The 27,952-nt window shown below is 32.9% G+C and overlaps 1 protein-coding gene across 10 annotated transcripts in view; it reads right to left on the minus strand.

Moving 5' to 3' along the window:
* LOC126891728 (uncharacterized) overlaps positions 1 to 27,952 on the minus strand; it is an 827,477-nt gene that overhangs the window by 745,691 nt on the left and 53,834 nt on the right. For 9 of the 10 annotated variants that reach the window (XM_050660994.1, XM_050660997.1, XM_050661003.1 and 6 more), the window contains exons 4-5: positions 24,498 to 24,704; positions 6,403 to 6,570 (exon numbers count right to left, since the gene is read on the minus strand). The exons of the other annotated variant lie outside the window; for it this stretch is intronic. In XM_050660994.1, coding sequence (XP_050516951.1) covers positions 6,403 to 6,570; positions 24,498 to 24,704 — 375 coding nt within the window. The remainder of the gene's footprint in view (positions 1 to 6,402; positions 6,571 to 24,497; positions 24,705 to 27,952) is intronic. 10 annotated transcript variants of the gene reach the window in all.

The raw sequence follows: 27,952 nt of genomic DNA on the forward strand, positions 1-27,952 counted from the left end.
TATAAATAGAAATCTCGTTGGAACAAGTGTATTGATGTTCAGGGAGACTATACTGAATAATAAAGTATAATTCAAATCATAAAATTGTGTTTTTCTTATCGAACCGTAAAACTTATTGAACAACCTATTTGTCATTCCGCTTATGTGGTCGTTTCATTCTACTATTCTGTTTCTTACCCATTCCTTAATATGCTCCACCTTGCATCTCCGTCGTATATCTATATTGCTATCTTTATCTCTAGAGAGCGGAATATATGCAAAGTGCATATAGATGCATATATTGCATATTTTCAGACAACAAACACAACATTGCATATTTAAGCTAAACACGATTTATTTTGCATATTTTAAAAATAAATTATATAAAAGTTTAAAATTTTCCTCTCTTAGTTGGAATTTTATAACTTCGATATGAACGAGCTATAATCGCCCATTATTATTATCTATCTGGACTTTCCCATTACTATGTACCTGAATTTAACAATTATGGGTGTTCCCAGAAAAATATTATTTTATTAGCGTAGCAAGTCGTAGGTACCTACCTGCTTTTAAGGGTCTAATATTTATTTTGTCAGTTTCCGGCCAACATTTGTTTAAAGTAAACTTTGTATCGTATTTAGTGTTTTTGAAGTGATTGGTATATATTAAATTTAAATATGTCTACCATTCAAAAAAGTGCTTGGATAAAGTGTTTTCCCGAGTTAAAGCTAAGTGGAGACAAAGTATTTTGCAAGGCCTGTTCCAAAATCGTAAGTTACATTCATTTTCACATTTCATTTTTTAGATGAGGAACTGACAAACAAAAGCATCATGTCCCACAAAAGAAATTTTTCTGGAAAGAGTGTTTTTATTCGACAAATTCGCTTTTACTTCTCTAAAGACGGACATAGAGAGAAGCATCAAAATACAAAAATCCATCAAATTGTAGACAATTCCGCTTTTGTTCTTCAGCTTCTCGTATGAAAATTGATTTCTTTTTAGTTTTAAGTCAAGAACTTTTAAGTAACGTACAAATTACTAAAGAACTTATGTTCATAAAAGTTCATTTTAGTTTTTTACCAGATATAATAAAGTCATTAGAACAAAGGAATTTGCAATTAAGTGATTCGGTTAATCTTGTTAACACTTTTTCTGCTCATTGTCAAAAAATTCCCAGAAATACAGGGATTACAATTAGAAATAAATTAAAAAATGTTTTAGAAAAAAATGAGGGCTTCGATTGTTTGAGGAAAGTTGTACGTATTTTTGAAGGCAACTTTTCTGAAAATCTTACGACTTGGCAAATTAGTTTACTGCGTATTAGATCCCGCGTATGAAACAAAAGTTGATTAATAGCAAGCTGAAAATTTGTTAATAGGTTAAGGGTGTCTAGTCGGATAAACTTTGATATATGGGAACATTGAAACGGTCAGTCCACGAAAACGGCACATTTATTCTGTCCAACAGAATAGACATAAACTCTCCGAACAGAGATTAAACTCTCATGCAAAAATCAGACTGCTATTTATCACCTGTCATAATTCCTGTCATTTGAAATATTCTACATGTTCCACTCATTAAAACGCCCATTTGGTGATAAATAGCAGTCTGATATTTGCATGAGAGTTTAATCTCTGTTCGGAGAGTTTAAGTCTATTCTGTCGGACAAAATAAATGTGCCGTTTTCGTGGTCTGACCGTTCCAAATTTTTAACCTGTTCCACAATTGAAACTGCCCCTGTTCCTAAGTTCCCATATATCAAAGTTTAACCGACTAGACACCCTTAAGCTATTAACAAATTTTCAGCTTGCTATTAATCAACTTTTTTTTCATACGCGGGATCCAGACCTATAAATTAAAATATTGTCCTATAACATCAGTAGATGTAGAACGAACTTTTTCTGTGTCCAAACACGTTTTTAGTGATCGAAGGCAAGAGTTGCTAGTTGAAAATTTTGAAAAATATTTGATTATAAATTCATACTATAATTTAGATTCTTAATTTAATTATAATATCAGTTTTTGTGTGTCATTTCATTTGTATTTATGTGAAAAATAAATATGTATTAAACATAAATGTAGGTTGAGTTTTTTAAACATAAATGTTTATATTTAATATATTGTTTTATTTTTGAGTATTTTTAATATGCATTTGCATATTTAGACAAATTTAGAAAAAATACCTGCATATTTCTAGTAAAAGTAATGCATATATGCGCATATTTTGGTAATGTTGTGTTGCATATATTCCGCTCTCTATTATCTCATATCAGCTTACCATCGATTTTCGAAGGGTTTTCATATCTGCTGTTTCTAGCATTATTTTGTCCTCTCTGTGTCAGGTTGTGTTTGTGTCAAGTTTGTCATTATTGGTCTGATGACTGTTTTGTAAATTCTACCTTTCATTTCTTTTCCGGTATTTTTATTTCACTACATTGTTTCATTCAGGTCATTTGAGGCTTTGTTTGCTCTATTCACTTGATCTTTCACTTCTGTTTCGAGCTTTCCGTAGTTAGATAGTGTGATACCTAGATATTGAAACTCCAACATTTGTTCTATTATCTGATCCTCCCGCTCTAATTTGCATATTGTAGATTTGATGTTATAACCAAACATTTAGTCTTTTTTGAAAAAATTAACAAGTTAAATTTTTTGGCGGTTATACAGAGTGTCCCGGAAAATAGTGCGTTCCTTTAAGGTATGGAGAGAATACACAATTTAGAAAAAAAATGTCCTATACCATTTTTTTCTAAAGTTAACCGTTTCCAAAAAAAAGATAACATTGTTTTCCATATACCTGTATTTTAATGTTTAGAAATTTTAATAAACCGGCAACATCGTACGCACTACGGAATAATAACAGATAATAAGAACTCGTTTGTGATTGTGATTTACAGTATTTAAAATAATCCAACCTAATAGTATTTATGTATTTACTATTTGTTTATTAAAATTATTTTTTGAAATGTATTGAAATACTTATTGCAAAATTTTAAACGAATTACACATCTTTTAACATAAAAACAAATCTTTTAACTGAACAAGGATTATGTATTTAGTAAGCTTTAAAAGTGTTGAATGCTGGGGGCTTTAACTGAATGACATAGTTTACAGTGGAACTTAAATAATTAAGTTGTACTTACTTGAAAATAATTATTATACCGAATAGATGTTCAAAGTATCCCACTTTCACAAACACCATTCATACGACGAGAAATACCGGCAAAACATTTTTAAAGAAATAATTATAGTATGCCTCTCCATTCAGTGATCTGCCATAAATAATCAACATAATAACATAATAGGTAATACACTCACGATTCGAAAACATTTTCGGAATTGACACTAAACAGGATTCTTTAAAACTATCTGTTTATGGGCCATTCCACGAACATACGCCTGTTTTGGATTACTTCGACAACGAGTACGAAAGTAAATGGCGCTAATAATTATTCCAATAAACAACAATGTAATTTGCAATTTACTTTCGTTCTTCTTATTTTGCACAGTAAAATATTCGTTGTCGAAGTAATCCAAAACAGGCGTATGTTCGTGGAATAGGGTATACTATCTGTCTTCTATCTATTTACATGTAACTGTCTATGCTTAAATTTGCGTACTTCACATAGTTGTCAGATTTAAATTGGCATACCAAAATGTATTTTAATTTTTTGGTCAAACGTTTGCATTTAGAAAAAAATGTTATAAGAGTTTTTTATTCTACATGGTGCCTTCTACCTATACCTTTAAGGAACGCACTATTTTCCGGGACACCCTGTATTAAATTGGTACAGCATAATCTTCATTTCTGGTGCAGCATAATATTTAAATAGTCTCCACTTTGAGAGATTAGTATTCCATCGTCTACATAACAGATTATTTAAGTTGTTTTTCTCCCATTTGATATCCTTTTTTGGTTCTGACTTTTTTATTATTTCATCTATGATCAGATTGAACAATAAAGAACTCAGGGAATCGCCTATCTTATTCCATTGTCAGCTTCAATTGGGTCAGTAAGTTCTTCTTTTACTACTTTTACTTTAAATGTGTTGTTCTGGTAGATATTTTCTTCGATCGTTTTAGTTATTCCTAGAGGTACTTATTTTTCGTACAATAAATGGATTCATTTGAACCTTCTTAAGGTATACGAAACATTAATATTCCAGTTTGCTGTATTCTAATGATTTCTCTTAAACTTGTCTCATTATAAATATAGCGTCTCTGCATGATCTGCCCGATCTAAAACCTCGTTGTTATGCTAATATTATAATTTCATTCAATTTGTATGTTATCACTTTGGTTTTTAATTTTGATGTGTTTAATTAATGTAATTCCTCTGCAATTCTCCGAGTCCGATTTGTCACCCTATTTGAAGAGAGGTATTAGGATGCTTTTCTCCATTCTTTTGGTATTCTGTTTTTTTCAATTATTTTTTTAATTTCATGGTATCTTTAGGATATGGCGATAAAGATACATCTCGAAGCCTTCTAAGCTGTTTATATCCCTCGTTTTGAGTGCCCAGATCTCTACGCCATATAGCAGCACCGATCATATGTAGCACTTAGTAAATTAGTCTCAGTTGAAGATCGAATTCTGAACAGGTCAGTACCTTCCTGAGTTTTACGAAAGCTTGTCGAGCTTACTCAATGCGCCATTTTACTTCCCTATCCGATGCCCAGTCTTCAAAAGGCCACATTCCCAGGTATTTAGATTTGCTTATTCTTTCAATGGTATTCAGTGTTATGGTGGAGTTTCCAAGTGCATCTAAGTTTCTGGAGATAATCATGGATTTGGTCTTTTTGGTATTAATCCCTTATCCCATTCGCTTACTGTATTCTCCAATTATAGTGACAAGTTTTTGAAGATTGAATATGTTATCATAAATTAAGACACCATCATCAGCATATCGTATGTTGTATATATTATCAGCATATCCATTCACTTTGATTCCCATCTCTGCATCTTCCAAAGACTCTTGAAATATGGCCTCCGAATAAATGTTAAATAAAAGAAGGGAAGCGCATATCCCTGTCTTATATAGGTTGAGGCAGATAAAGGGCCTATTAGAAATATCTCGAGAAGTAAAGGCAACAGAATCATGAAAATTGGAATGAAGGGGTTTTGAAGAGTGATCTATTTAATGAAAATATTTTCATCTATTTCCTACTTCCGGTTATACCGGAAGTTGCTTATAACTTCGTTTTTTTAAATGGGACACCCTGTATATTTTTACACTTTTGGATTTTCCTCGATGTCTCCTTTCTTAATATATGAGGTTTTATATTATTATACAGGGTAGTTTAAAAGATAATTACGTGTTTTTATCAATTTCGTTGCAAATTTCACACCCTGTAGAATTATAGTACTTTGACATCAAAAACTCTATTTACGTTCTGATGATTTCTAATATAGTCTACTATTGTTAAACATTATTAGCATAGCTATATATTGAATTTTAGTATACAGGGTTGGTCAAAACACGGAATGAATATTTTCTGAGTTTTCTTGAATGGAACACCCTGTATTTTAGTATTGTAATTAAATGATATTTTATGGCACTTTTTTATTTTATAAGCATTCCCTATACCTGCTTTAATTTGTGAGTTATTGGTGATTAAAGCCAAACGTCGGCCTTGAAAATATTCAGTCACAAATAATTTTTCGGAAATAAATACATATTAATCTAGACTGATCGTTAAAATTCCCAATAATGGTTGAGCTATCAAAATACTTACGTAGTTAAGATTGTTGGTGCGATTAACAATTAAGCGCAAATTAAAGCAGTTAGGTATAGGGAATGCTTAAGAAATAAAAAAAGTAACATAAATATCATTTCATTACAATACTAAAATACAGGGTGTTCCATTTAAGAAAACTCAGATAATACTCATTCCGAGTTTCGACCAACCCTGTATACCAAAATTCAACAATTAGCTATACTAATAATTTCTGACAATAGTAGACTATATTGAAAATCATTTGAACATAAATAAAGTTTTTGATGTCAAACTACTCCAATTCTACAGGTTGTGAAATTTGTTAGGAAATTAATAAAAAAAACCTAATTATCTTTTAAATTACCCTGTATAACAATGTAAAACCTCATATTTTAAGAAATAAGACTTCGAGTAGAATCCAAAAATGTAAAAATATACAGGGTGTCCCATTTAAAATAACGAAGTTATAAGCAACTTCCGGTATAACCGGAAGTAGCAAATAGATGAAAATATTTTCATTAAATAGATCACTCTTCAAAACCCCTTCATACCAATTTTCATGAGTCTGTTGTCTTTAGTTCTCGAGATATTTCTAATAGGCCCTTTATCTGCCTCACCCTGTATATTTGGGTTATTTATTAATTTTAATAGTAGTCGTCAAAATTTAAAGTTTCGTTTCAAATAAGTTGTAATGAATCGTACTTACCAGTTATAACAACTTTTCTGCTTATTAACGTTCCCCCACATATATTCTCGAAACCTGTTCCTGAGATTTTAAATACCGCTATAACCCAGGGGAATTCATAATCATTAGCTTGTCTGCCACCCCAAAGTAATGCAGTTGCTTCTCCCACTTTAACTTTTTTTCCGCAAACTAAAACAATAATAAATATAAATGTAAACCTTGATCCCGCGTACCAAAAAAACTTATTAGCAAGCTGAAAATTTGTTAATAGCTTAAAGGTGTCTAGTCGGACAAACTTTGATGTACGGGAACACTGGAAGAGGGTTAGTTTTAATTGTGGAACAGGTTACAGGTTTCGAACGTCAGACTACGAAAACGTCTCATGTATTTTGTTGGACAGAACTTTAAATTGATTTGTTACATTTTCATTAAACCGGCATGCAAAATCAGAATGATATTTACCACCAATATCATTCCTGTCATTTGACATGTTCTACGTGTCGGAGTTATTAAAAATGCCCTAACATATTGATGTGATCTTGATTATTGATATGAGATAATATTCTTATATGTCATTTAATTTAATCAATGCATCAATAATAATCTAATTAATTAACCGGATCACATATCAATATGTTTTCAATCTCAGGGCGGATTATAAAATTAATTACTTACTTATGTGGCTTCTAAGTATTTCTCAATGGTTCCTAATCGGGATAGGAAAGAAAAGAGTCAAATAATACACACATATGGGTTACAATTATAATCAAACTATTGTTTATTTTATTTAAATGGCAATCACTGCTTAATATGTGCTAGATCTTATTATTCTTAAACATAACATTTACAAATGGGAATCTTATTTCCTTTTGGTTTCCAATTGAAAGTTTTTATTAACATTTAACTATTAGGATTTATTAGCAACAATTCTATTTAAGTTTGATGAAGCTTTTCTGATATTATTGATTATGTTCTTCAATTTATAATGTGGTATTTAATACGAAAAACCCATACATTCATGTCCAAACAAATGAGACTGACCTTTTTCTGGTGAACTGAGAATGTCTTCACACAAGACCCGTTTCCTGCTATCCTTGGCTGCGATCAAAACCTCGTCCTGGTTTTCAGTAATGTTCTCCTTTGAAGATTAGCTCGTATGGCTCTCGTTCCTGCTTCTGTCGTGATGCTGTGTTCTACCTTTTTCGAAACTGCAATCAGCTACCGGGACACTCTTGGCTCAAGGAGGTTCTTTACTCTCAACCTGGCCTACCTCTCGTTCCACGATAGATCTCCACACTCACGGAACTACACCGGCTTTCTCACTCTCCGTACACTACCGTCTACTACTGGACTTCACTTCTCGACAGCTCAAAACATTCTGATCTCTATTTGTCATTCATTCCCCTACTTTCTAAATATCCCTTCCAGATTCACAAATCAACCTTCCACCCCCAACTCTCATTCGCAGTATTCCTCAAAACCAATTTTTAATCTTTCTAAATATGCTTAATGGATTTCCAAAAAAAATAGTTAATTCCCATTCTAAAATTACTTTCTACTATTTACAAAATTTAATGACCTATTATCTACTTCAACTGAGTCTTATTTAGCATAGGCTAATGATCGAACCTTCCGCGAACAACGATAATGACCTATTATCGATTTCACTTGAGTCTTATTTAGCATAGGCTAATGATCTAACCTTCCGCGAACAACGATAATGGTACGCGCCATTCACTTTGTTTATTCTAAGCGCATTGTCCCGAGTTTCGTATGCTTCTTCTAATCACTTCTTAAAATTAAATATAACAATTTGTTGTATACAGGTTGTTCTAAATTTATATGCCCGTGGTTGAGAAAATTGAAAATATTTTATATTAAATTGAATTTTGTTTATAATTATCAAAATTTAATTTTCATATCAAATAGAAATATAACAAATCCCCGCCTTGTATTCGATAAAATTTATCTGCATTTTTAAATAAATTTTCTCGAGGCAAAACTAACTCCCTGTATATTTCCTTACTTTAATCTACGTCTTTTTCCTCAGATTTTTCACATACTTTTACCGTGCATTCTGCATCCTCGTTTTCATATGCCTCCTCTTCAAATGCCACTGTTTCGATTATATCTTTTTCGCTTTCATTTGTTAGCTTTATTTCTTCTTCTCCTGAGCTCATCTCTTCTTTTGAGGAATCCCAGTTTTCTTTTGCTTTTGATACTCTCCATTTTTCTTCTTCTGGGCTCAACTCTTCTTTTGAGGAGCCACAGGTTTCATTTTCTTTTGTCTTTTTCTGACTTTTTCTCCCTTTTCTTCTTTGTCCTTGCTTCGTTGCCAAATTCATTTCCACTGTTTGTTCTTTACCTGATTTGTCCGTATTTTGTTTCTCCTGTTCCTTGTCCTGTTCTTTTTCTGTTTCTTCTGTTAGATTCATCGTATTATTTTTCAAATCTATCACTACATGTTTTTCTGCCAATTCGTCAACTCCTACTATCATGTCATGTGACATGTTTGGCATTATTACACATTGTAGTGCATACATCTTCTTACCCAGTCGTACCATTACTCGTATGCCTTCATTTATAGTTGCCAATGTCCGTTTGTTTGCGCCCACTAAATTTACCCTAGGTATTTTGTAAATTAAATTTGTTAAGTTAACTTCTTCTATTAGTTTTCTGTTGACCAATGTTATTTCAGATCCAGTGTCTATCATAATTTTAATTGGTTTCTCGTTGATAAATCCATCCACAAATTTTAAATTAACTCCATTTTTCTTTTCGTTGTTTCCTGCCAATTTAATAAACTCCTTGGGGTTACAAAAGATTCCTGTTTGATTTTTGGTTTTTAGTGAGCGCCGTCGTGAAAAGACGCCGGTTGCTCATCGTTGTTTATATTTTCGTCATAATGTCTCTCTCCGTCATATTCATCTGTCTGGGTATTATTTGCTTCTCTTCTATTTTCTCTTGGTCTGTTGGATCTGTTTCGGTTTTCTCGATATCCCTGTTCGTTTTGTCTACCATTATTTCTGTTTTCTTGATTTGAGCGTGTGGTGTTTCTATTCTGGTATTCTCGATTTTTGTCCTCATTCCATTGCCTATTTCTTTGTTCATAATTTCCTCTTCCGTTGTCTCTATTTTCGTTTTCCCTTCTGGGATTAAAATCTCGTCTTGTATAGTCCCTCCTATCTTGATTTCTATCTCTGTAATCTTGTGTTTCTCGGGGCCTGTAATCTTCTCGCGACCTTCTTGATTTTCTTTCTCTTAGACGTGATTCTCTTATTTGTAGGAATTGGCATAAACTATCTATGTCTTTGTAGTTTTGCAATGTGATATGGTCTTCCAGCGTTTCTTCGAAATGTCTTGCAATCAGTTCGACTAATTGTTCCGATGAGTAATTATATTGTAAATGTTTTGCGTTATAGTAAATTTGTAATGCATATGTCCTTTCTGATATACCCATCCTATCATTGTATTTCCCATTTTGCAATTCCTTGTTAATTTCCAATTGTTGGACTTTTCCCCAGAAATAATTCAAAAATTTTTGTTCAAATTGTTGCCAACTGTCAAATTCTTCTTCTTTGCAATCGAACCATAGGCTTGCTTCATATTTTAGATGGTTTCTGATAGTTTCTTTTGCTGTTTCGAAATTTCCGATGTGCTGTATTTTCTTTTTCAGGCTATTTATGAACGGCACTGGGTGTAATCTTCTTACGTCCCCGCCAAACCTTATCTTCACGTCATCTGTGCTATGTATAACCATTTCTCTTCTTTCTCCGACATTTTGTTGAGTATTGATTTCCGCAATCTTTCTTTCCACTTCTTCTATGTCTGCTTGAATAGCGTTTTGCAACTTGTTTTCCAAACTTTCCATTTCTTTTTTCAGGCAATTCGTTATCTCCTTTATTTTATTTTGAATTTTCATTTCTTGTTCTTTCATGTGATCCTTAATTTTCATTTCATACTTTTCTATGCGTTCCTCTGTTTTCTTGTTGTTCTCTTCTATGGCTTGTTTTGTTTCCTTCTGATTTTCTTGCATTATTCTTTTTGTTTCATCCATTTTCTGTTGTGTTTCATCCATTTTTTGATCCAATTTTTGTTGTGTTTCATCCATTTTTCGTTGTGTTTCCTCCATTTTTTGATCCATTTTTTGTTGTGATTCATCCATTTTCTTTGATGTTTCTTCCTGATTTTTATCCATTGTTTGTTTTGTTTCTCTTTGATTGTCATCCAGTTTTTGTTCCATTCTTTGTGACTGGAGTTGCATCATTTGTAATCATTTATCTATTTCTGATAATTCTTGCTGTTCTGATGTCATGATTGTCGTGTCTAAAATATCTTCTTTGTCTGAATTATCCTCTTGATTTGAATGTTCTTTTTGTTTTTTATTGTCTTTGCTTTGGCTTCTTGTCACAGACATTTGTTTTCAAGAAGTACTGTCCCCGCCAAATATGAAATTTTACTAGTATGTTACCAAGACGACTTTTTTCTCATCCAAATATTATAAATTGTCAATAAATATATCAAATGTAAATATCGTAAAAATAAAATATTAAATCAGTTATGTAAAATTTGTACCTAAAGAGATCTAAAATTTTATGTTATCAAATGTAAGTATATCACTTTTTACCACAGGCATATAAATTTTCAAATACCGGCTTTACTCTTTCTATCCTTCAAATTTGCCACTAGAAATACTTTTCAATGCTTTCCACGTTGGACGACAGTTGATGTGATCTTGATTATTGATATGAGATAATATTCTTATATGTCATTTAATTTAATCAATGCATCAATAATAATCTAATTAATTAACCGGATCACATATCAATATGTTTTCAATCTCAGGGCGAATTATAAAATTAATTACTTACTTATGTGGCTTCTAAGTATTTCTCAATGGTTCCTAATCGGGATAGGAAAAAAAAGAGTCAAATAATACACACATATGGGTTACAATTATAATCAAACTATTGTTTATTTTATTTAAATGGCAATCACTGCTTAATATGTGCTAGACCTTATTATTCTTAAACATAACATTTACAAATGGGAATCTTATTTCCTTTTGGTTTCCAATTGAAAGTTTTTATTAACATTTAACTATTAGGATTTATTAGCAACAATTCTATTTAAGTTTGATGAAGCTTTTCTGATATTATTGATTATGTTCTTCAATTTATAATGTGGTATTTAATACGAAAAACCCATACATTCATGTCCAAACAAATGAGACTGACCTTTTTCTGGTGAACTGAGAATGTCTTCACACAAGACCCGTTTCCTGCTATCCTTGGCTGCGATCAAAACCTCGTCCTGGCTTTCAGTAATGTTCTCCTTTGAAGATTAGCTCGTATGGCTCTCGTTCCTGCTTCTGTCGTGATGCTGTGTTCTACCTTTTTCGAAACTGCAATCAGCTACCGGGACACTCTTGGCTCAAGGAGGTTCTTTACTCTCAACCTGGCCTACCTCTCGTTCCACGATAGATCTCCACACTCACGGAACTACACCGGCTTTCTCACTCTCCGTACACTACCGTCTACTACTGGACTTCACTTCTCGACAGCTCAAAACATTCTGATCTCTATTTGTCATTCATTCCCCTACTTTCTAAATATCCCTTCCAGATTCACAAATCAACCTTCCACCCCCAACTCTCATTCGCAGTATTCCTCAAAACCAATTTTTAATCTTTCTAAATATGCTTAATGGATTTCCAAAAAAAATAGTTAATTCCCATTCTAAAATTACTTTCTACTATTTACAAAATTTAATGACCTATTATCTACTTCAACTGAGTCTTATTTAGCATAGGCTAATGATCGAACCTTCCGCGAACAACGATAATGACCTATTATCGATTTCACTTGAGTCTTATTTAGCATAGGCTAATGATCGAACCTTCCGCGAACAACGATAATGGTACGCGCCATTCGCTTTGTTTATTCTAAGCGCATTGTCCCGAGTTTCGTATGCTTCTTCTAATCACTTCTTAAAATTAAATATAACAATTTGTTGTATACAGGTTGTTCTAAATTTATATGCCCGTGGTTGAGAAAATTGAAAATATTTTATATTAAATTGAATTTTGTTTATAATTATCAAAATTTAATTTTCATATCAAATAGAAATATAACAATATATATTTGTCGGAAAAACATTTTTTTATATATTATACATATAAAGTTTGATATTAAATAAATTTAAAAACAACCTGCTGGTCTTCACAATCATAAACTTGTCAGGATGACACGTTCCACAATTAAAATCACGTCCCACAATTAAAACTTCCCCTGTTTCATTGTTCCCATGCATCAAAGTTTGTCCGACTAGACACCGTTAAGCTATTATAAATTTTCGGCTTGCTATTGATCAACATTTTTTGGTACGCGGGATCCAGGCCTAATACGCAGGATAAAGGCCAGGGAATCAGAGAGTACGGCTGTAATCAGAGCACATGCATAGACTGTTCTATGCCTTTCTTCCATGTTTCTGTCGGTCTTCCTCTTCTTTTTCTATTTATGGGTGTGTAATTTAATGCTCATTTTGGCCACCTTTCCTCTGACATCCTCATCACATGGCTATACCATAGCAATTTCTTTGTTTCTATATGGTCAACCGTGGAATATACACTCTTTGTCCGTCGTCTTATTTCCTCATTTGGTACGTGTTCTAATCTAGATACTCTGCATGCTCTACGTAAGTAATCCATTTCCGCAACTTCTACATTTTTTATTTCCTTTCCTGTGAGTTGCCAACAGTCTTTCCATATTCCAACTATATATTAGGTTATACATACAGTTGAGTCCGCGAGTCTTTACCCGTGCGTCATTAATACCTGGTGAGATAAAACACATACTTTTTATTTAGCATCATTCTCTTGCACGCATGAAATTAATGACAAACCAGCTGCCGCTGGTTTACACAGGTTATTTTTATGAAAAAACACATGTTATTTTTATGAACAATTAAGACTCAGTGTATTGAAAAGAGATAGGTACAAATAAGGACGATTGGGGATGTCTTCACATATTTTAAGTACAATTTCTGACGTTTTGGTTTGTTTACTTTTGTGGCTGTCAGTTTGTTGAATTTTTTGCTGTTATTCTGTCGAGTTTTTGCATTTTGAAGTTTTTTATAGTATACAAACAGTTGTTTTCACAACTAATTTTATATTGGAGTTAGAAATTTTGAGATAAGTTTATGTTATTTTAAGATAAATTTTGACGACGTACAAAGCTAACTCAATTGTTGACACAGTTGAATGCTTGTGTTTAAGGTTCCGCCAAAGTGAATAAAATATCAAAAAGAAAATATGTGTTATTGAATTTTTTTATAAATTGTTTATTTATTTATTAATCAATGATAATAAAATAATTTATTAAGCTACTTCAAATGTAGCTGTAATGATGTACCAAAATTTTAAAGGAAAACTTAAATTTGACATTCTATTTATTTGATAACGTCAAATTTTATATTAACCCGTGATCGGAATAATATCCATTTGTCGTTGCGTTCAGTAAATTTCCGACTTTATTTCGCATGCTTTAAATGATGACGCACGGGTAAAGACTCGCGGACTCAACTGTAGATGCTTGTTAATAATTTTTCCCCTTCGTTTTTAATTAGATCATTGGGAATCAATTTCATCTGGGTCAGGTGTTTTTCGGTTTCATTTTTTTAATTATGTGTAAAAATTCATCATATTATAATATATTGGTATCCGTATTTCATTATCTCCCCTGTCTTCTATTGAGCAATCTACCTCTTCAGGGTTTTATTTGCATCTATATAGTTCGGTAAAATTTTTAACCCATGATTTATTAACAATTTTAACCACTGGTCTGCATTTCCTTTGTTGAGCTTTTCGGCATCCAAATAGTTCTCTTCTAGGTCCTTTAACAACTCTTCAATCCACAGTTTTTTTTGCGTTTTGGCAAGATTTGTCTGCTACTGTCTTTTTTTCTTTATATTCATTTCGATGACGTCCTTCTAGTGGCGGAACCAGCATCGTCAAGAACAGGGTCCGATTAGCTAAATTTCGATGAAAAATAAATGAATGTTTTTATAACCTTTTCATATGACTTGGTTTGAGAGGGGGGGCTTCGCCCCCATCGCCCTTTCGTGAATCCGCCACTGGTTCTTCTTTAGCTGATTTCCATTTATTTCTTACTTGGGTTTGATTTAATTTCGCAATCTATATCGAACCATTCTTTCCTTAGTTTTATTTTCTTCATCCTAGCGCCTCTTGAGCTGAATTCAAAATGGATTCTTCTATATTTTTTCGTATTTCCTCTGTGTTATTTGCTTGCGTAAGTTTTTCCATTACGGTTATCTCATATTCTCTTCGCTTCTACACTAACTTATGGAAATGATATATCCAATTTATTTGCCAATCATTTTTCATCTGTGTATACTAACCAAAGACTAAATTATTACCATAACCAAATCCACTTCAGCGTTAGTGTATCTTCCTACCACATTCAAATATCAAAAATATATGAGAGATTGTCACAACTGAATATTAATAAGGGACCTGGACTCGATGGGATTCCTCCTATTATTCTAAAAGAATGCAGCTTTATACTATCTAGACCACTTTATCATATTTTCGATGCCTCTCTAGATTCTGGTGAATTCCCCGACTTCTGGAAACAATCTTATGTAACTCCTATTTATAAATCAGGTGTTAAATCTGATATTAAGGACCATCGCCCCATATCTATTCTAAGCACTATCCCTAAAGTATTTGAAAGCATTATAACTGAATTTCTTACTTACGACTGCTCTAGTGTTATTACTAACTCACAGTTTGGGTTTTCTTCCGGAAAATCTGCTGAGCTAAGTCTACTCAGTTATACTGACTAACTATCTGAAGCCCTGGAGGAGGGTTTGCAGGTTGATTCAGTGTACACTGACTTCTCTAAAGCCTTTGATAAGATAAACCATGACCTTCTATTATATAAATTACGTTCTTATGGTATTGATGGTCTGGTATTTAGCTGGTTATGTAGTTATTTAGAAAACAGAACTCAAATGGTTAGAGTAAATCACTGTTATTCTAACATTTTTCCTGTAACTTCAGGTGTTCCTCAAGGTTCACACCTGGGGCCGCTACTATTTAATATATTCATTAATGATATTACCACTTGTTTTTCCCATACAAAAGCTCTCCTTTTCGCTGATGACCTTAAGTGCTTTACAATAATAAGATCTCATGATGATATTCTTGGACTACAATCAGATATTAATAAATTATCCCAGTGGTGCTCTCTTAATGGCATGGGATTAAATGTTGGTAAGTGTTATACTATGCGTTTCTGTAGGAATCACCATTTACTAACACATGACTATACTATTAACGATAAAGCATTGCAATCATGCACACAAATCAGAGACCTAGGCATAATATTACACTCTTCACTCAGCTTTAAACACCACATTAGTACCGTTGCCCAAAAGTCTATGAAAATGCTTGGTTTCATTAAAAGAACATCTCGTGATTTCACAGATATAAATTCAATGAAAATTTTTTATTGCTCACTTGTTAGATCTCATCTTGATTTTTGTTCTTCTGTGTGGTCTCCATATTATCTAGTTCATAAAAATAAACTTGATAGATTTCAGCATACCTTTCTCAGACACGTAGCTTTTAAACAACATATATTTATATCGTAGCTACACAGATATTGAATTATTATTGAATATTACTTCATTAGAAACCCGTAGAAAAAGAAAAGATCTGACAATCTTATTCAACATTATTAATGGTAATAATAGCTGTCCCGATCTTCTGTCAAAAATTGGTCTTTTTGTACCTTTTAAGCTTTCATAGATATAACTATACTTACAACAATTTTTTATCACGAACACTTAGACATGCGAATTCTCTAGGTGACTTAAATATATTCTGCAATTCCTTGGATAGATTTAAAAACCATTTGTTGAACATACAATGTTAGTGATATAATTTCTACCAGCAATTTTTTAAGCTTAAACTTTGTTTGTTTTTTATATCGTAATGTTCTTTTTTTCGTTTAACTTATTAGCTTTGTTATCCAATACATATTATAATGTTTGTTCTTTGTGTTGACACTGTTTATGGTTTTGCTTTTGTCTTTGTAATATTTTTTTTTGTAATAATATTTTCTGAATTGGGCTTGCCCGTAAATAAATAAATAAATAAAAAACTTCTCCCGGTTCCAGCTTCTTTAATTTTGTCTTGTTCTCTCTGTTTTAATTAAGTACCTTCATTTTTATTACCCCTATTGCTAGAAAATGGTCTGTGCGTTTGCTCCTCTATGTCATATGACGTCATGCATAATTGAATTTCATATGGCAACTAATGGCATTAGTATGCCATTAGTTGCCATATGCTGTGCCATATATCAGTCATGTTATTTTATTATGTTCTCTTCTGTAGATGGAGTTAGTGCTTATAGTGTAACTGTTTGTTATTTCTAACAGGTGGCATAATTTTCTTCCATTATCGTTTGTCTCATAGAGGATAGTTTCTTTTCCTGCTACTTTCTTATTCTGGATTTCCTTGTCTATTTTTGCATTGACGTCACCAACTACTACTATGTCGGTTTCTAGGTAATCTTTCACATACTTAATATTCTTCCAGTTGTTCAATTTTATAATTTTCTGGTGCATTTTCTCTGGGTGCATACATGTTTATGATTATCATATGTCATATTGGCTTCTTTGTTTTCTATTTTTATGTATGACATTCGTCCATTTGTAGCTTTGAATTCTATAAATATTTCCCTTATCTTATTTTTGACCATGAATACTGTATTATTTTTTACTTGCTTGTTTTCTACCGAGTAGTATTCTTTGTAATTTTTCTTTTTAATACTTCGTTCTCCCTTCCATCTTAGTTCTTGTAGTGTTAGTATGTCGATCCTGCATCTTGGCATTTATCTCGCTACCTCTTTCATTTTTCCTTGTCCCAATAAGGTTTGCGCGTTCCAGGTTCCTAGTTTTACTATAATATTTTTCTTCTTGTTTTTTCTTTTTCTGTATTTTTTTCTTATGTTTGATATATTGTTCTCTTTCAGTGTTAGTTTTGTCACCTTGTTTCCATCATCGTTTTCCTCAGCTTTCCTTACATATTCGTTTGCCAGATTGTTTTAATGATACTAGTAGTAGAGATCTAGTAGTTTGTTATTTTTTATGTTTTACTTTTACATTGATGTAATCCCCGTTTTTGTCTTTGCCCCAGTATTTTTTGTGATCTTGGTTATTTTCGTCACCTCTTGGTGATCTTTCGTTATATGTTCTTCCTCTAAGGTTTTCCTTGACGTATTAGTACATATTCTTAGTTTCGTTTTGTGTCTGTTTTATCCCATATCCTAACCTTTCTACAGTATTATTAGTCCAGGGAGCATCTGTTTTGAGATGGACGTTGAGAGGTGACTCATATTTTTTGCAGAAATTTCTTGGAATTAACTCCTATAATAATAATTGGGTTATCCCCCCACTCAAAAATGTCCGGAACATTGTTTAAATAATCAAAATGTCAAAAAATGAAGGAAAAATTCGATTATTTTCTTCGTTTTTTGCTTATAACTTTCAAAGTGTTCACTTTCGAGAAAAGTGGTACTAATATAAAAGTTGCGTAATTAAATTTCCTACAATATAGGACTGGCTACAAATTTTAAAAATTGTCACCCTTGTTGCAAAATAGAAACAATTGCGACAAAACCATAACAAGTATTTGCATTTTACGTTTTTCAACCATTTATGCTATACTTAGGACCTTCATATTTTACTCAGAAAAACTATATAAAATAGCAAAACAATAGAGTAAATTTTATTAATATCGGTGTAATAGATTTTGCAAAATAAATTTTGCAATCCAGCTTTCGCAAAAAAATTCATTTTTCAAAATGTTGCAGGACTGAAAATAAAGCAGATAGCAAGTTGATTTTTTTTTTCTTATAGAAGAATAGCGTACCTTTCATTTGCAATTATTAAAATTAAAATCCATTAACTACCACGGCGTCAGGAATTTTTTTAAATAAACATTAATTTTTGGTGCTACGCGCAGGACAGCGGTGTTCGATTCACACAAGTTGATTTCCACCAAACTTTCTTCCAATCTTTATCTAATATATTATTTTCTTACACTATATTTCGTTGTATTTAAATATTTTAATTCCACAAAAATCAAACTAATTTGATTATTGTTTGTAAAATATTGTTTAAACAGTTGCATATGTTTAAAAATAATAAACTTTTATTTTCTAACTTAAAATATATGAACAAAGAAAGTTTTTGCCAAAAAAAGTGTTACTTCAAAGGACAGAGCATATGTTTTTATTTTGCAATAAACAAATTTATTTATTTATATCAAAATGTACTAAAAATTTTAATTTGGCAATTATTATCAAAGATCATTGGAATGCCCAATCAGAGCAAACTATCGGCTGTCCTGCGCGTAGCACCAAAAAAAATGTGTATTTAAAAAATTCCTGACGCCGTAGTGGTTAACCGATTTTAATTTTGCAAATTGCAAATGAAAGGTACGGTATTCTTCTATATGTAAAAAAATTAAACTTGCTGTCTGCTTTATATTCAGTCCTGCAAGATTTTGAAAAAAATAATTTTTTTGCGAAAGTTGGATTGCAAAATTTATTTTGCAAAATCTATTCAACCGATCTTAATGAAATTCACAGTATTGTTTTCTTATATCATATAGTTTTTTTTTGATAAAATATGAAGGTCCTAAGTATAGCATAAATGGTTGAATAACGTAAAATGCGAATACTTGTTTTTTTATCATTATTTCGCAATTATTGCTATTTTGCAACAAGGGTGACAATTTTTAAAATTTTTAACGAATTTTATATTGTAGGAAATTTAATTGCGAAACTTTTATGTTTATACAACTTTTTTCAGAAATGATTACTTTTAAAGCTATATTCAAAAAACGAAGAAAAAAATCGAATTGTTCCTTCATTTTCCGGACCTTTTTATAGAATATAGAAATATGCTTTATTGTCACTGAAAATACAAATTTTATGGACAAAGCTTAATTAAAGTCAGAAAAAATAAATAAATAATATCTAACAATAACAATAACAAATACAATTTTCTGAAATTTGATAAATCGTCAATATAAAAAAAATATATATATATAAATACAAAATATAAGTTAATAAAGTAAAGAAAAAAAAAACAAAATCGATATATTGCAACAATTTATAGAAATTGCAAAGTGAATATACAACAAAGTAAACTATTTATAGACATAGGAACTAATAAGTTTAAGCTGCTGCATGTGACACCCAAATATAGATAAGTTTGGTTACTTGTACATTACTGTAATTTCTTAGTTAGTCATTAAGAAACTCTTCTACTGAATAATATGGTCTTTTAGATAGATGAGCTTTTGTCATTTTACGGAACTTTGGGAAAGATGTTGCAGATTTGAGTTGTAAAGGAAGATGGTTGTATAGTTTTTTTGCGGAATATAATATAGATTTCTTTACTAACTCAGAGGACGGGATCGGTAAATAGACATCAAAATTTGAATTTCTGGTGGAGTAGTCATGACGAGGCCTTGCTGGAAAAACATGCATGTGTTTACGAATTAAGCAAACAGTTTCTAAAATATATAAAGATGTAAGGGTTAAAATGCCGTGATCTTTGAAGTAACTTCTGCAATGTGTTGTTCTTCTGAGGCCAAACAGATACCTTATTGCTCTTTTTTGTAATTTAAAAATAACATCTAACTGGGCAGCTGTACTAGAACCCCAAAAAGGAAGACCATATCGAAGATGAGACTCGAACAAAGAAAAATATGTTAGTTTAGAAGATGCTAAATTGAGTTCTTTCGAAACAATCTTACAGCATAGCAGGCTGAGGCGAGTTTCTTACTTAACAAATCGATATGAAGGGACCATTTGAGGTTGCTGTCTAAAAAAATACCAAGAAATTTTACAGAATCAACGGTAGAGATCTGGCTGTTATTAACAAGCAGGGGTTGAAGAGCACTTTTATAGGATAATGCTACTGTCTTATCCACGTTAAAAGAGAGTAAATTAGAGTCGGACCAGGTTTTTATCGTAAGCAAATCAGAAGTTATAGTTGCATGAAGAGATGCAATAGTTGAGTTGCTCCAAGTGATACTGGTATCATCAGCAAAAAGAAAAATTTTTCCATCGATTTTTAAGTGAGTGATGTCATTTATAAAGATAAGGAACAGTAGAGGACCCAATACTGAACCTTGTGGTACTCCACATACAATGTTTTTGAGACTAGAGTCAGTATCATTTGCTCTAACTAGTTGTTTCCTATTATTCAAGTAAAATTGGAACCAATTCAAAGAAATACCTCGAATCCCATAGAAATTTAGTTTTTTAATCAAGATGTCGTGATTTACACAATCAAAAGTTTTGGCATAGTCACAGAAAACAGTGGCAGTATAAAGATTATTGTTTAGTGCTTGGTAAACCTCATGAAGCACAGAAAACAAGGCATCAGTGGTACATTTATTAGTTAAAAAGCCGAACTGATTTTGGGATAAGATGTTGTTATCAATGAGAAAGGACATAAGACGGGTTTTTATGAGTCTCTCAATAATTTTTGAAAGTACCGGTAGTAAGGCAACAGGTCTATAGTTGCAAGCATTAGATTTTTCACCACCCTTATGAAGGGGAATAATAATGGCTATCTTTAGGCACTCTGGGAATTTGCCTCTTTCAAAGGAATCATTAGTTAGTGAGACGAGGATTTCCAACACATTTTCTGTGAGATTTGAGAAGATTTTTATGGATAGTCCATCAGTACTACAGGATGATTTGCTTTTGATACTATTGATAGTTTGGATCAGTTCAGATATATCGATTGGTCTTAAAAAGAATGAATTCGAGAACACTCCTGAATTGGGGAGATAGGAAATGGGATCTTTTTGTGGCAAAATAGTAGAAGTTATATTTTTACTCACATTAACGAAATATTCGTTTAGATTTTCCGGGTCTGGAAGGGCAAATGTTTGAACTGCGTGAGTTCTATTTCGAAGATCGTTTATTATGGACCAAGTTTCTTTTGCAACACTTTTAGAGTTTTTTATACGATTTTGATAGTAGGCTTTTTTAGCTGATTTGATGAGTTTTAGATAGGTTACCCTGTACTTGGTGATATATTGAGTGACAGAGACGTTGGTAGCAAATTTCTTGATATACAATAGTGAGCGCATATTTTTGGCTGATATGCGGATACCTTTGGTAGCCCAGGGTTTGTGGTGTTTTGGCTTAATTGAAATTAAAGGAAATGCCTTATTGAAGATAGAGACAAGCTTTTCTATAAAATCGTTGAAATTATAGTCCACGTCCGCAGAAGGAAAATGCCACTCAGAAGTTAAGCATAAATTCTGAAATTTATGAAAATTCCGAGCGGAAAAAATCCTACCTAAACGTCGGGTTTTCGAGGAGGGTTTGCTGAAGATGTTAAACTTCGTAAATACTGCTTCATGATCTGATAATCCCGCATTAATAATTGTAGAGCAGACATCAAGGGGTGAGAAATCTGAGACAATATAGTCAATTATGGTAGATGAAGTTTTTGTAATCCTTGTAGGAGAATTAACGTGCATTGAGAGACCATATGATTCAAATATGTTGACCAAGGACATTTGGGTAGCACAAGCAGCATCATAATTAATGTTGAAGTCCCCGCATAGAATTTTTCTGCTTCTATGAGGCAAGTCGTCTAACAAATTTAGCAGGTTCTGAAAAAATACTTCCACAGGGGAGTCAGGTGATCTATAGATGCAAATAATGTAAAGATTAAGATTTTTATTATAAACTAGGGAAAACTCAAAGAAGGCTTCATTTAACAGAAAGTCATATTTTGTAATCAGAGAAAAATCATTATTTCTAGAAAGAATTAGGGTGCCTCCATGAGCTGAACTTGGATGATCATACCTAGCAATTGTGGTATATTTTTCTACAAAAAAAGGCTCGTTGACTTCAAGCCAGTGCTCCGTAACCGCAACTATCGGAGGAAATCCTAATTCTTCCAGGAACAAAAATAATTCGTCAGTTTTATTTCTTATAGAACGAATATTAATCAGAACCATACTAAACTGGTCATCACTAAAATTATTCTAGGTTTCTAGTTCCTCGGAACACGTCGTGTTATTTAAAAATTTTGTCTTGGAGAGCTAGTAGAATAATAATTTCGGTGACATTCCCTTGATTTTTGTAGATGTATTATTCTTTCTGAACTTATAAATGGATAACTTAAATACTATTATATGGGTTATTTTCAAGCAATTTCTACAAAAAATATGAGTCACCCCTCAACGTCCAAATGTACTAATATTTTTACAGATGCGCCCTGGTCTATATACGTTTTATCGTCTATGGTTTACTATTCATAATTTAGCAATGCCTTCCCTTCCTTTTCTATTGCTCACTTTAAGTTTTGTTTAATTACAATAATTTCTTTATTTCTTCTTCATCTTCTTCTTTTTCTTCTTCTTCTTCTACGATACTACAGCCCAAATTTCGCCTTGGGCTTCTTTATTTTTGCCTCCAACCTCGTTTGTCTTCCCCATACACGAACTCCTAAAAGTGCTTGTGCGTCGCTGCTTACTGTGTTTCTTCAGTGCTTTCTTGGCTTTCCAACCGGTCTCTTTCCTTCTAGTGTTCAGTGCCCTTTTTGGTAGTCTATCCTCTTCCATTCTTTTATCACGTATCCGGCCGATTTCAATCATAGATAAAGATCGTTTTTCCTCACAGGTGTTAGTATTCTCCTCAGTACTTTCATTTCGAATGTGTCGAGTTTGTTTTTGGATGTTTCTTTCAGGTCCCATGCTGCACTGCCATAGCATGTTATTGTTCGAATTAGGGTTTTATAGATTCTCATTTTTGTATTTCGGTGGACACTTTTAGACCGAAATATATGGGAGAATGCAAAAAACTTTCCAACCGTGTCAATGTCATCTGCATATATAATGTTTTGTGGGACTATATTTCTTCTCGTCTGTATCATTATTTTTGTTTTTTCTGTGTTAACTTTCAAACCTAGCCTTTTCGTTTACGTTTTTAATTCTGTGTATTTTTCCTGTGCTCCGGTTGCTGTTCTACTAATAATATTAATATCATCGATATAAGCTGTCAGTTGAACAGTTCTGTTGGTAAGTAGTTTTCCTCGTCCAGGTACATTTGCCTAACCGCATACTCCAGTGCCAGGTTAAACAATGTAGAGCCCAGTCCATCTCCCTGCTCCACTCTCTGCGAGATTTTGAAAAAATCTGTCCGGAGGTTTTGTATTCGTACACACACCTACTTTAGTTTCATCCATTGTGGCTTTAATGAGTCTAATTAGCTTGTGTGGTATTAACAATTCAGCCAATGTATATAGTAGTCTGTTCCTTTTGACTGAGTCGTATGCCTGTTTGAAGTCTACAAACACGTTGGGAACATCAATGTCGTGTTCCCATGATTTGCTTCCCAGGATTAAGACCTGCTTGACTGTAAATATTTGATCCCTTGTCGATCTTCCCCGTCTGAATCACGTCTGATACTCTCCATTAATATTTTCTGCTAGGGGTTGGAGCCGCTGGTTTATAATATACGTATATGCAGTACATAGTAGAGAAATTCCACGGTAATTTTTGCACTGGAGTTTGTCTCCTTTTTATAGATCGAGCATACTATACTTTTCTTCCAGAAGTCGGCTATTTCCTCCTCTTGCCCTATGTCTTTGATGAGCGCGTGGATATGACTTGCTAGGTGATCGCCAGCTACCTTATAGAGCTCTGTTGGAGTTTCGTCAACTCCCGGGGCTTTATTGTTTTTCTGAGCCTTAATAGCTTCGAGAACTTCCTATATGGTTGGAGTTTCTACTTCATTCTTCTTTATTTCTTAGTAGGCATATTTTTGTATACGAAGGAATCATTGCTGAAAAGCTGTAAAATACTTTAAAATACTTGGCTGTAGATCAGTAGATATTCTTTAAACAAATTTGAACAAATTAAAAATTTAAAGAAATTGATCTGGAAGGGTACACTTTAACTAAATATTTAGAAGTTAATAATATGCTTTATTCTAAATTTCCCATAACCAGAAGTACTAAATCTAACAAAATTCAAGTCTGCTTACTTGGTTGACATATAGGTTTCTGAAAGTCCCATACACCGTCGTCACAGTAGAGAATATTACTACCTCCTGGTGGTATTTCATGATAATCGTTGCAATTATAAGTTAAATAGGTACCATTAACGGCTTTATCACAAGGGACTGCTTCGTTATTTATATCTTTACATGTTAACGTGGTAGTTGCCGTTGAATAAAATGGGGGGCATCTTTCTAGAAATTAAGAATATAATAAGAATTTATTTATTTAAAAATATAATAAAAATCCTTAATAAAACGTATATTTATATCAAAAAGACACTCTTGACAGTGGCGCACGGGGGGGGGGGGTTACAACACCTCCCTGGGCATATAAAAAATATATAAAGAATAGTAGGAAAATGTAACTTGTCCTTCACAAACAATACAAAAAAATGTCTGTGCCCAAGCCAAACCCCCCCCCCGAGCAAAATTCTAGGTGCGCCACTGACTCTTCGACTACATAACAGAACGTTTTCGAAATGACAATTTCATCATCAGTGGGCTAGATAGCAAATCTAATGTAGAGAGGATCCCCTCAGGGCCAGCAATTCACATAGTTGTTCATTCAAAAGTTGTTGGCAAAAAAATATAATTTTTTTATTTTTCATTTTATTTTCCCTTATCATTAAGCTTATATGAAGAGTAAACAACATCCGTTAAGCAGATGACACTGTTTTAATGACTGATTAGGACCATAGTCTCCAGATACTGTTAAATATGGTTACTGATAATTGTGAAAAAATGGGGATGAAGATCAATACTGCGAAAACCAAAGTTATGAAAATATCAAGGAACAAAAATTTACCCCTTCCAATATGTGAACCACCAACAGCTTGAATCTTCTTCTTTTTTATTTGCCTTTTCCGTTGCGGACATTGGCTATCATCATAGCAATTTTAATTTTGTTTGCGGCGTTTCTGAATAACTCGATCGATGTGAGTCCAAACCATTGGCGTAAGTTTTGAAGCCATGAGTGTCTTCTTCTTCCGGGTCCGCGTGTGCTTTCTATTTTACCCTGTATTATCAGTTAGAGTATATGATATTTATTATGTCTCATAATATGACCGAGGTATTCAAGTTTCCGTTTCTTAAATGAAATAGATTTCTTTTTGTTTTCCCATTCGGCGCAGTACCTCTACGTTGGTGGTGTGAGTCGTCCAGGATATTTTGAGGATACGTCGATACACCCACATTTCGAATGCCTCCAGCTTTCTCATTTATGTTTCCGTCAGTGCTTATGCCTCTGCGCCATATAGCAAGACTGGAAATACATAGCACTTTAGCAGCTGTATTTTTAGTGGGAGATATATGTCGGAATGGGTGAATATATTTTTCATGTTGTTAAATGTTACTCTGGCCTTTTCAATTCTAGATCGTATTTCGGTTGTTTGATCCCATTTCGAGTTGACGACTTTTCCAAGGTGTATATACGAGTCAACGTGTTCAATTAGTTAGTTGTTTATTTTCAATTGTCTGGCAGGTTTTTGAGTTTTGCTGACCAGCATCCATTTTGTTTTATTTACGTTGAGGTTAAGTCCTCTTTCTTCACTCGCTCTTTGTACCCTGTCCATAAGATACTGAAGTTCATTGATACTACTGGCAAGTACGACTGTATCGTCCGCATATCATATGTTATTTGTCAATTGTCTCCATTGATTTTTATGCTTTCGTTTGATTCATCCAGTGCTTTTTTAAAAATTTGTTCGGAGTAACTATTAAAAAAGGAGAGGGAAGAGAACACATATCTGTCGCACACGTTTTCTGATATCAATGCTCTCTGCGGGCGCATTGCCCACTTTTACCGTGGCTGTCTGATTAAAGTATAGACTTGTCACAGTTAGGATGTCCTTTAAACCCAACGAAGCGCTTCTAGCCACGTTTTTTCCAAAACGAAGCGCTTCTAGCCACGTTTTCTCCAAAAACGTGGCTAGAAGCGCTTCGTTGCGTGCGGCACCTAAGTGCCGTGCTTTTTTAACCTTAGCACGCTTTGAAAATCACAACCGCAACAAGAATTTTTATAAAGGGGCAACATTTTCTTTCGAATACTCCAAAAATTTTATGTTTTAAACGTTAAAAAAATTAATTTATTGATTTTTTTTTATAAGCCTATGGCAGGGTACCCTTAAGGGGACGATATTATTGTAATATACGAAATTCAAACAATCGTGCAAAACAAAACAAAAATTAATTGTATTATATTCTATCGATAACAACAAAATTTTAATTTTTTAAACGTTAAAAGAATTATTTTTACAGATTTCTGAGGCTATTTAGTAAAAACGCCAAAAAACGGGGTTTTTGTGCATGCTGTATGAAAAAGAATAAGTTCTAATAGCTGATTTTGATTGATAAGGTAAGAATGCATATAAAAATGTAAATGATGATTAATTTAGCTGTATTTTGTTAAGGTTATGAGTCAAAAACTTCAGAAAATGACAAAAAAAAACAGTTTTTTCGATTTTTAGGTATTTTCCACGTCGAAAATGATAATGGTGCCTATGCCATTCGAAATAATGGAAAAAAATTCACAAAACAACAATATTTTAAAGTTGGCTAAAAGTTTCCAACATAACCTAAAAATTTTTTGAAATTTCAAAAATTTTCCTGTGCTTAATTTTGAAGCTAAAAATCTGAAAAAAATCAGGTAGATTTGTATTGTTAATATAAAAATGCATTAATTTTTTCAGATATTTTGCAACAATGCAGCGTCTGAATTTTTTTTTTTTCAAAAAAACACATTTTTTTCCAATGCGGACCCCCAGAAGCACCTAGGGACTTTAAAATTTGGCTGAGTGAGTTTTCAATTATATATTTTCGAATGGCTAAATCCAAAACTGAATCGAGCCTGGTGCAATTTTGACCATCTTATCCCGCTATAGCCTTTACCTATTCTGGACATATTGAATTTATTCCAACTCAAACGTCCTCACTGCATATAATAGACATATAAAAAACAGATGAACTAGATTAGCATGGACATTATTTGGTAAACTATCATTTATTCTAAAACATAAAAAGTACCCTCAATATACAATATGCACATGGCTCACATATGGCTCACAATGGACTCTCACAAAGAAGAACATCGATAGGATATCCAAAACACAAAGAGTAATGGAAAGACAGATGCTGGGTATCAGTCTTAAAGACAGGATAAGAAACTCGTGGATCAGAAAAAACAAAGGTAAACGATGTATGAAGACAGGTTGCAGGTAAATGGAACTTAGCCGGCCATACTCTGCGGCAAAAACATGAAAGATAAAATAAGCGAATTCTACACTGGCGACCATGGGAACTGAAAAGAAAAAGAGGGGGACCACAGGATAGATCGACAGACGACCTTAAGAGAACGGCAGAAAAGGACTGGATACTCAGAATAGAAACCAATGGAGATTAACGGGGGAGGCCTAAGCCCAGGAATGGGCTTTTAAGGCTGATTA

The sequence above is a fragment of the Diabrotica virgifera genome, chromosome 9 (assembly GCF_917563875.1).
Source record: "Diabrotica virgifera virgifera chromosome 9, PGI_DIABVI_V3a".
Lineage (NCBI taxonomy): Eukaryota > Metazoa > Arthropoda > Insecta > Coleoptera > Chrysomelidae > Diabrotica > Diabrotica virgifera.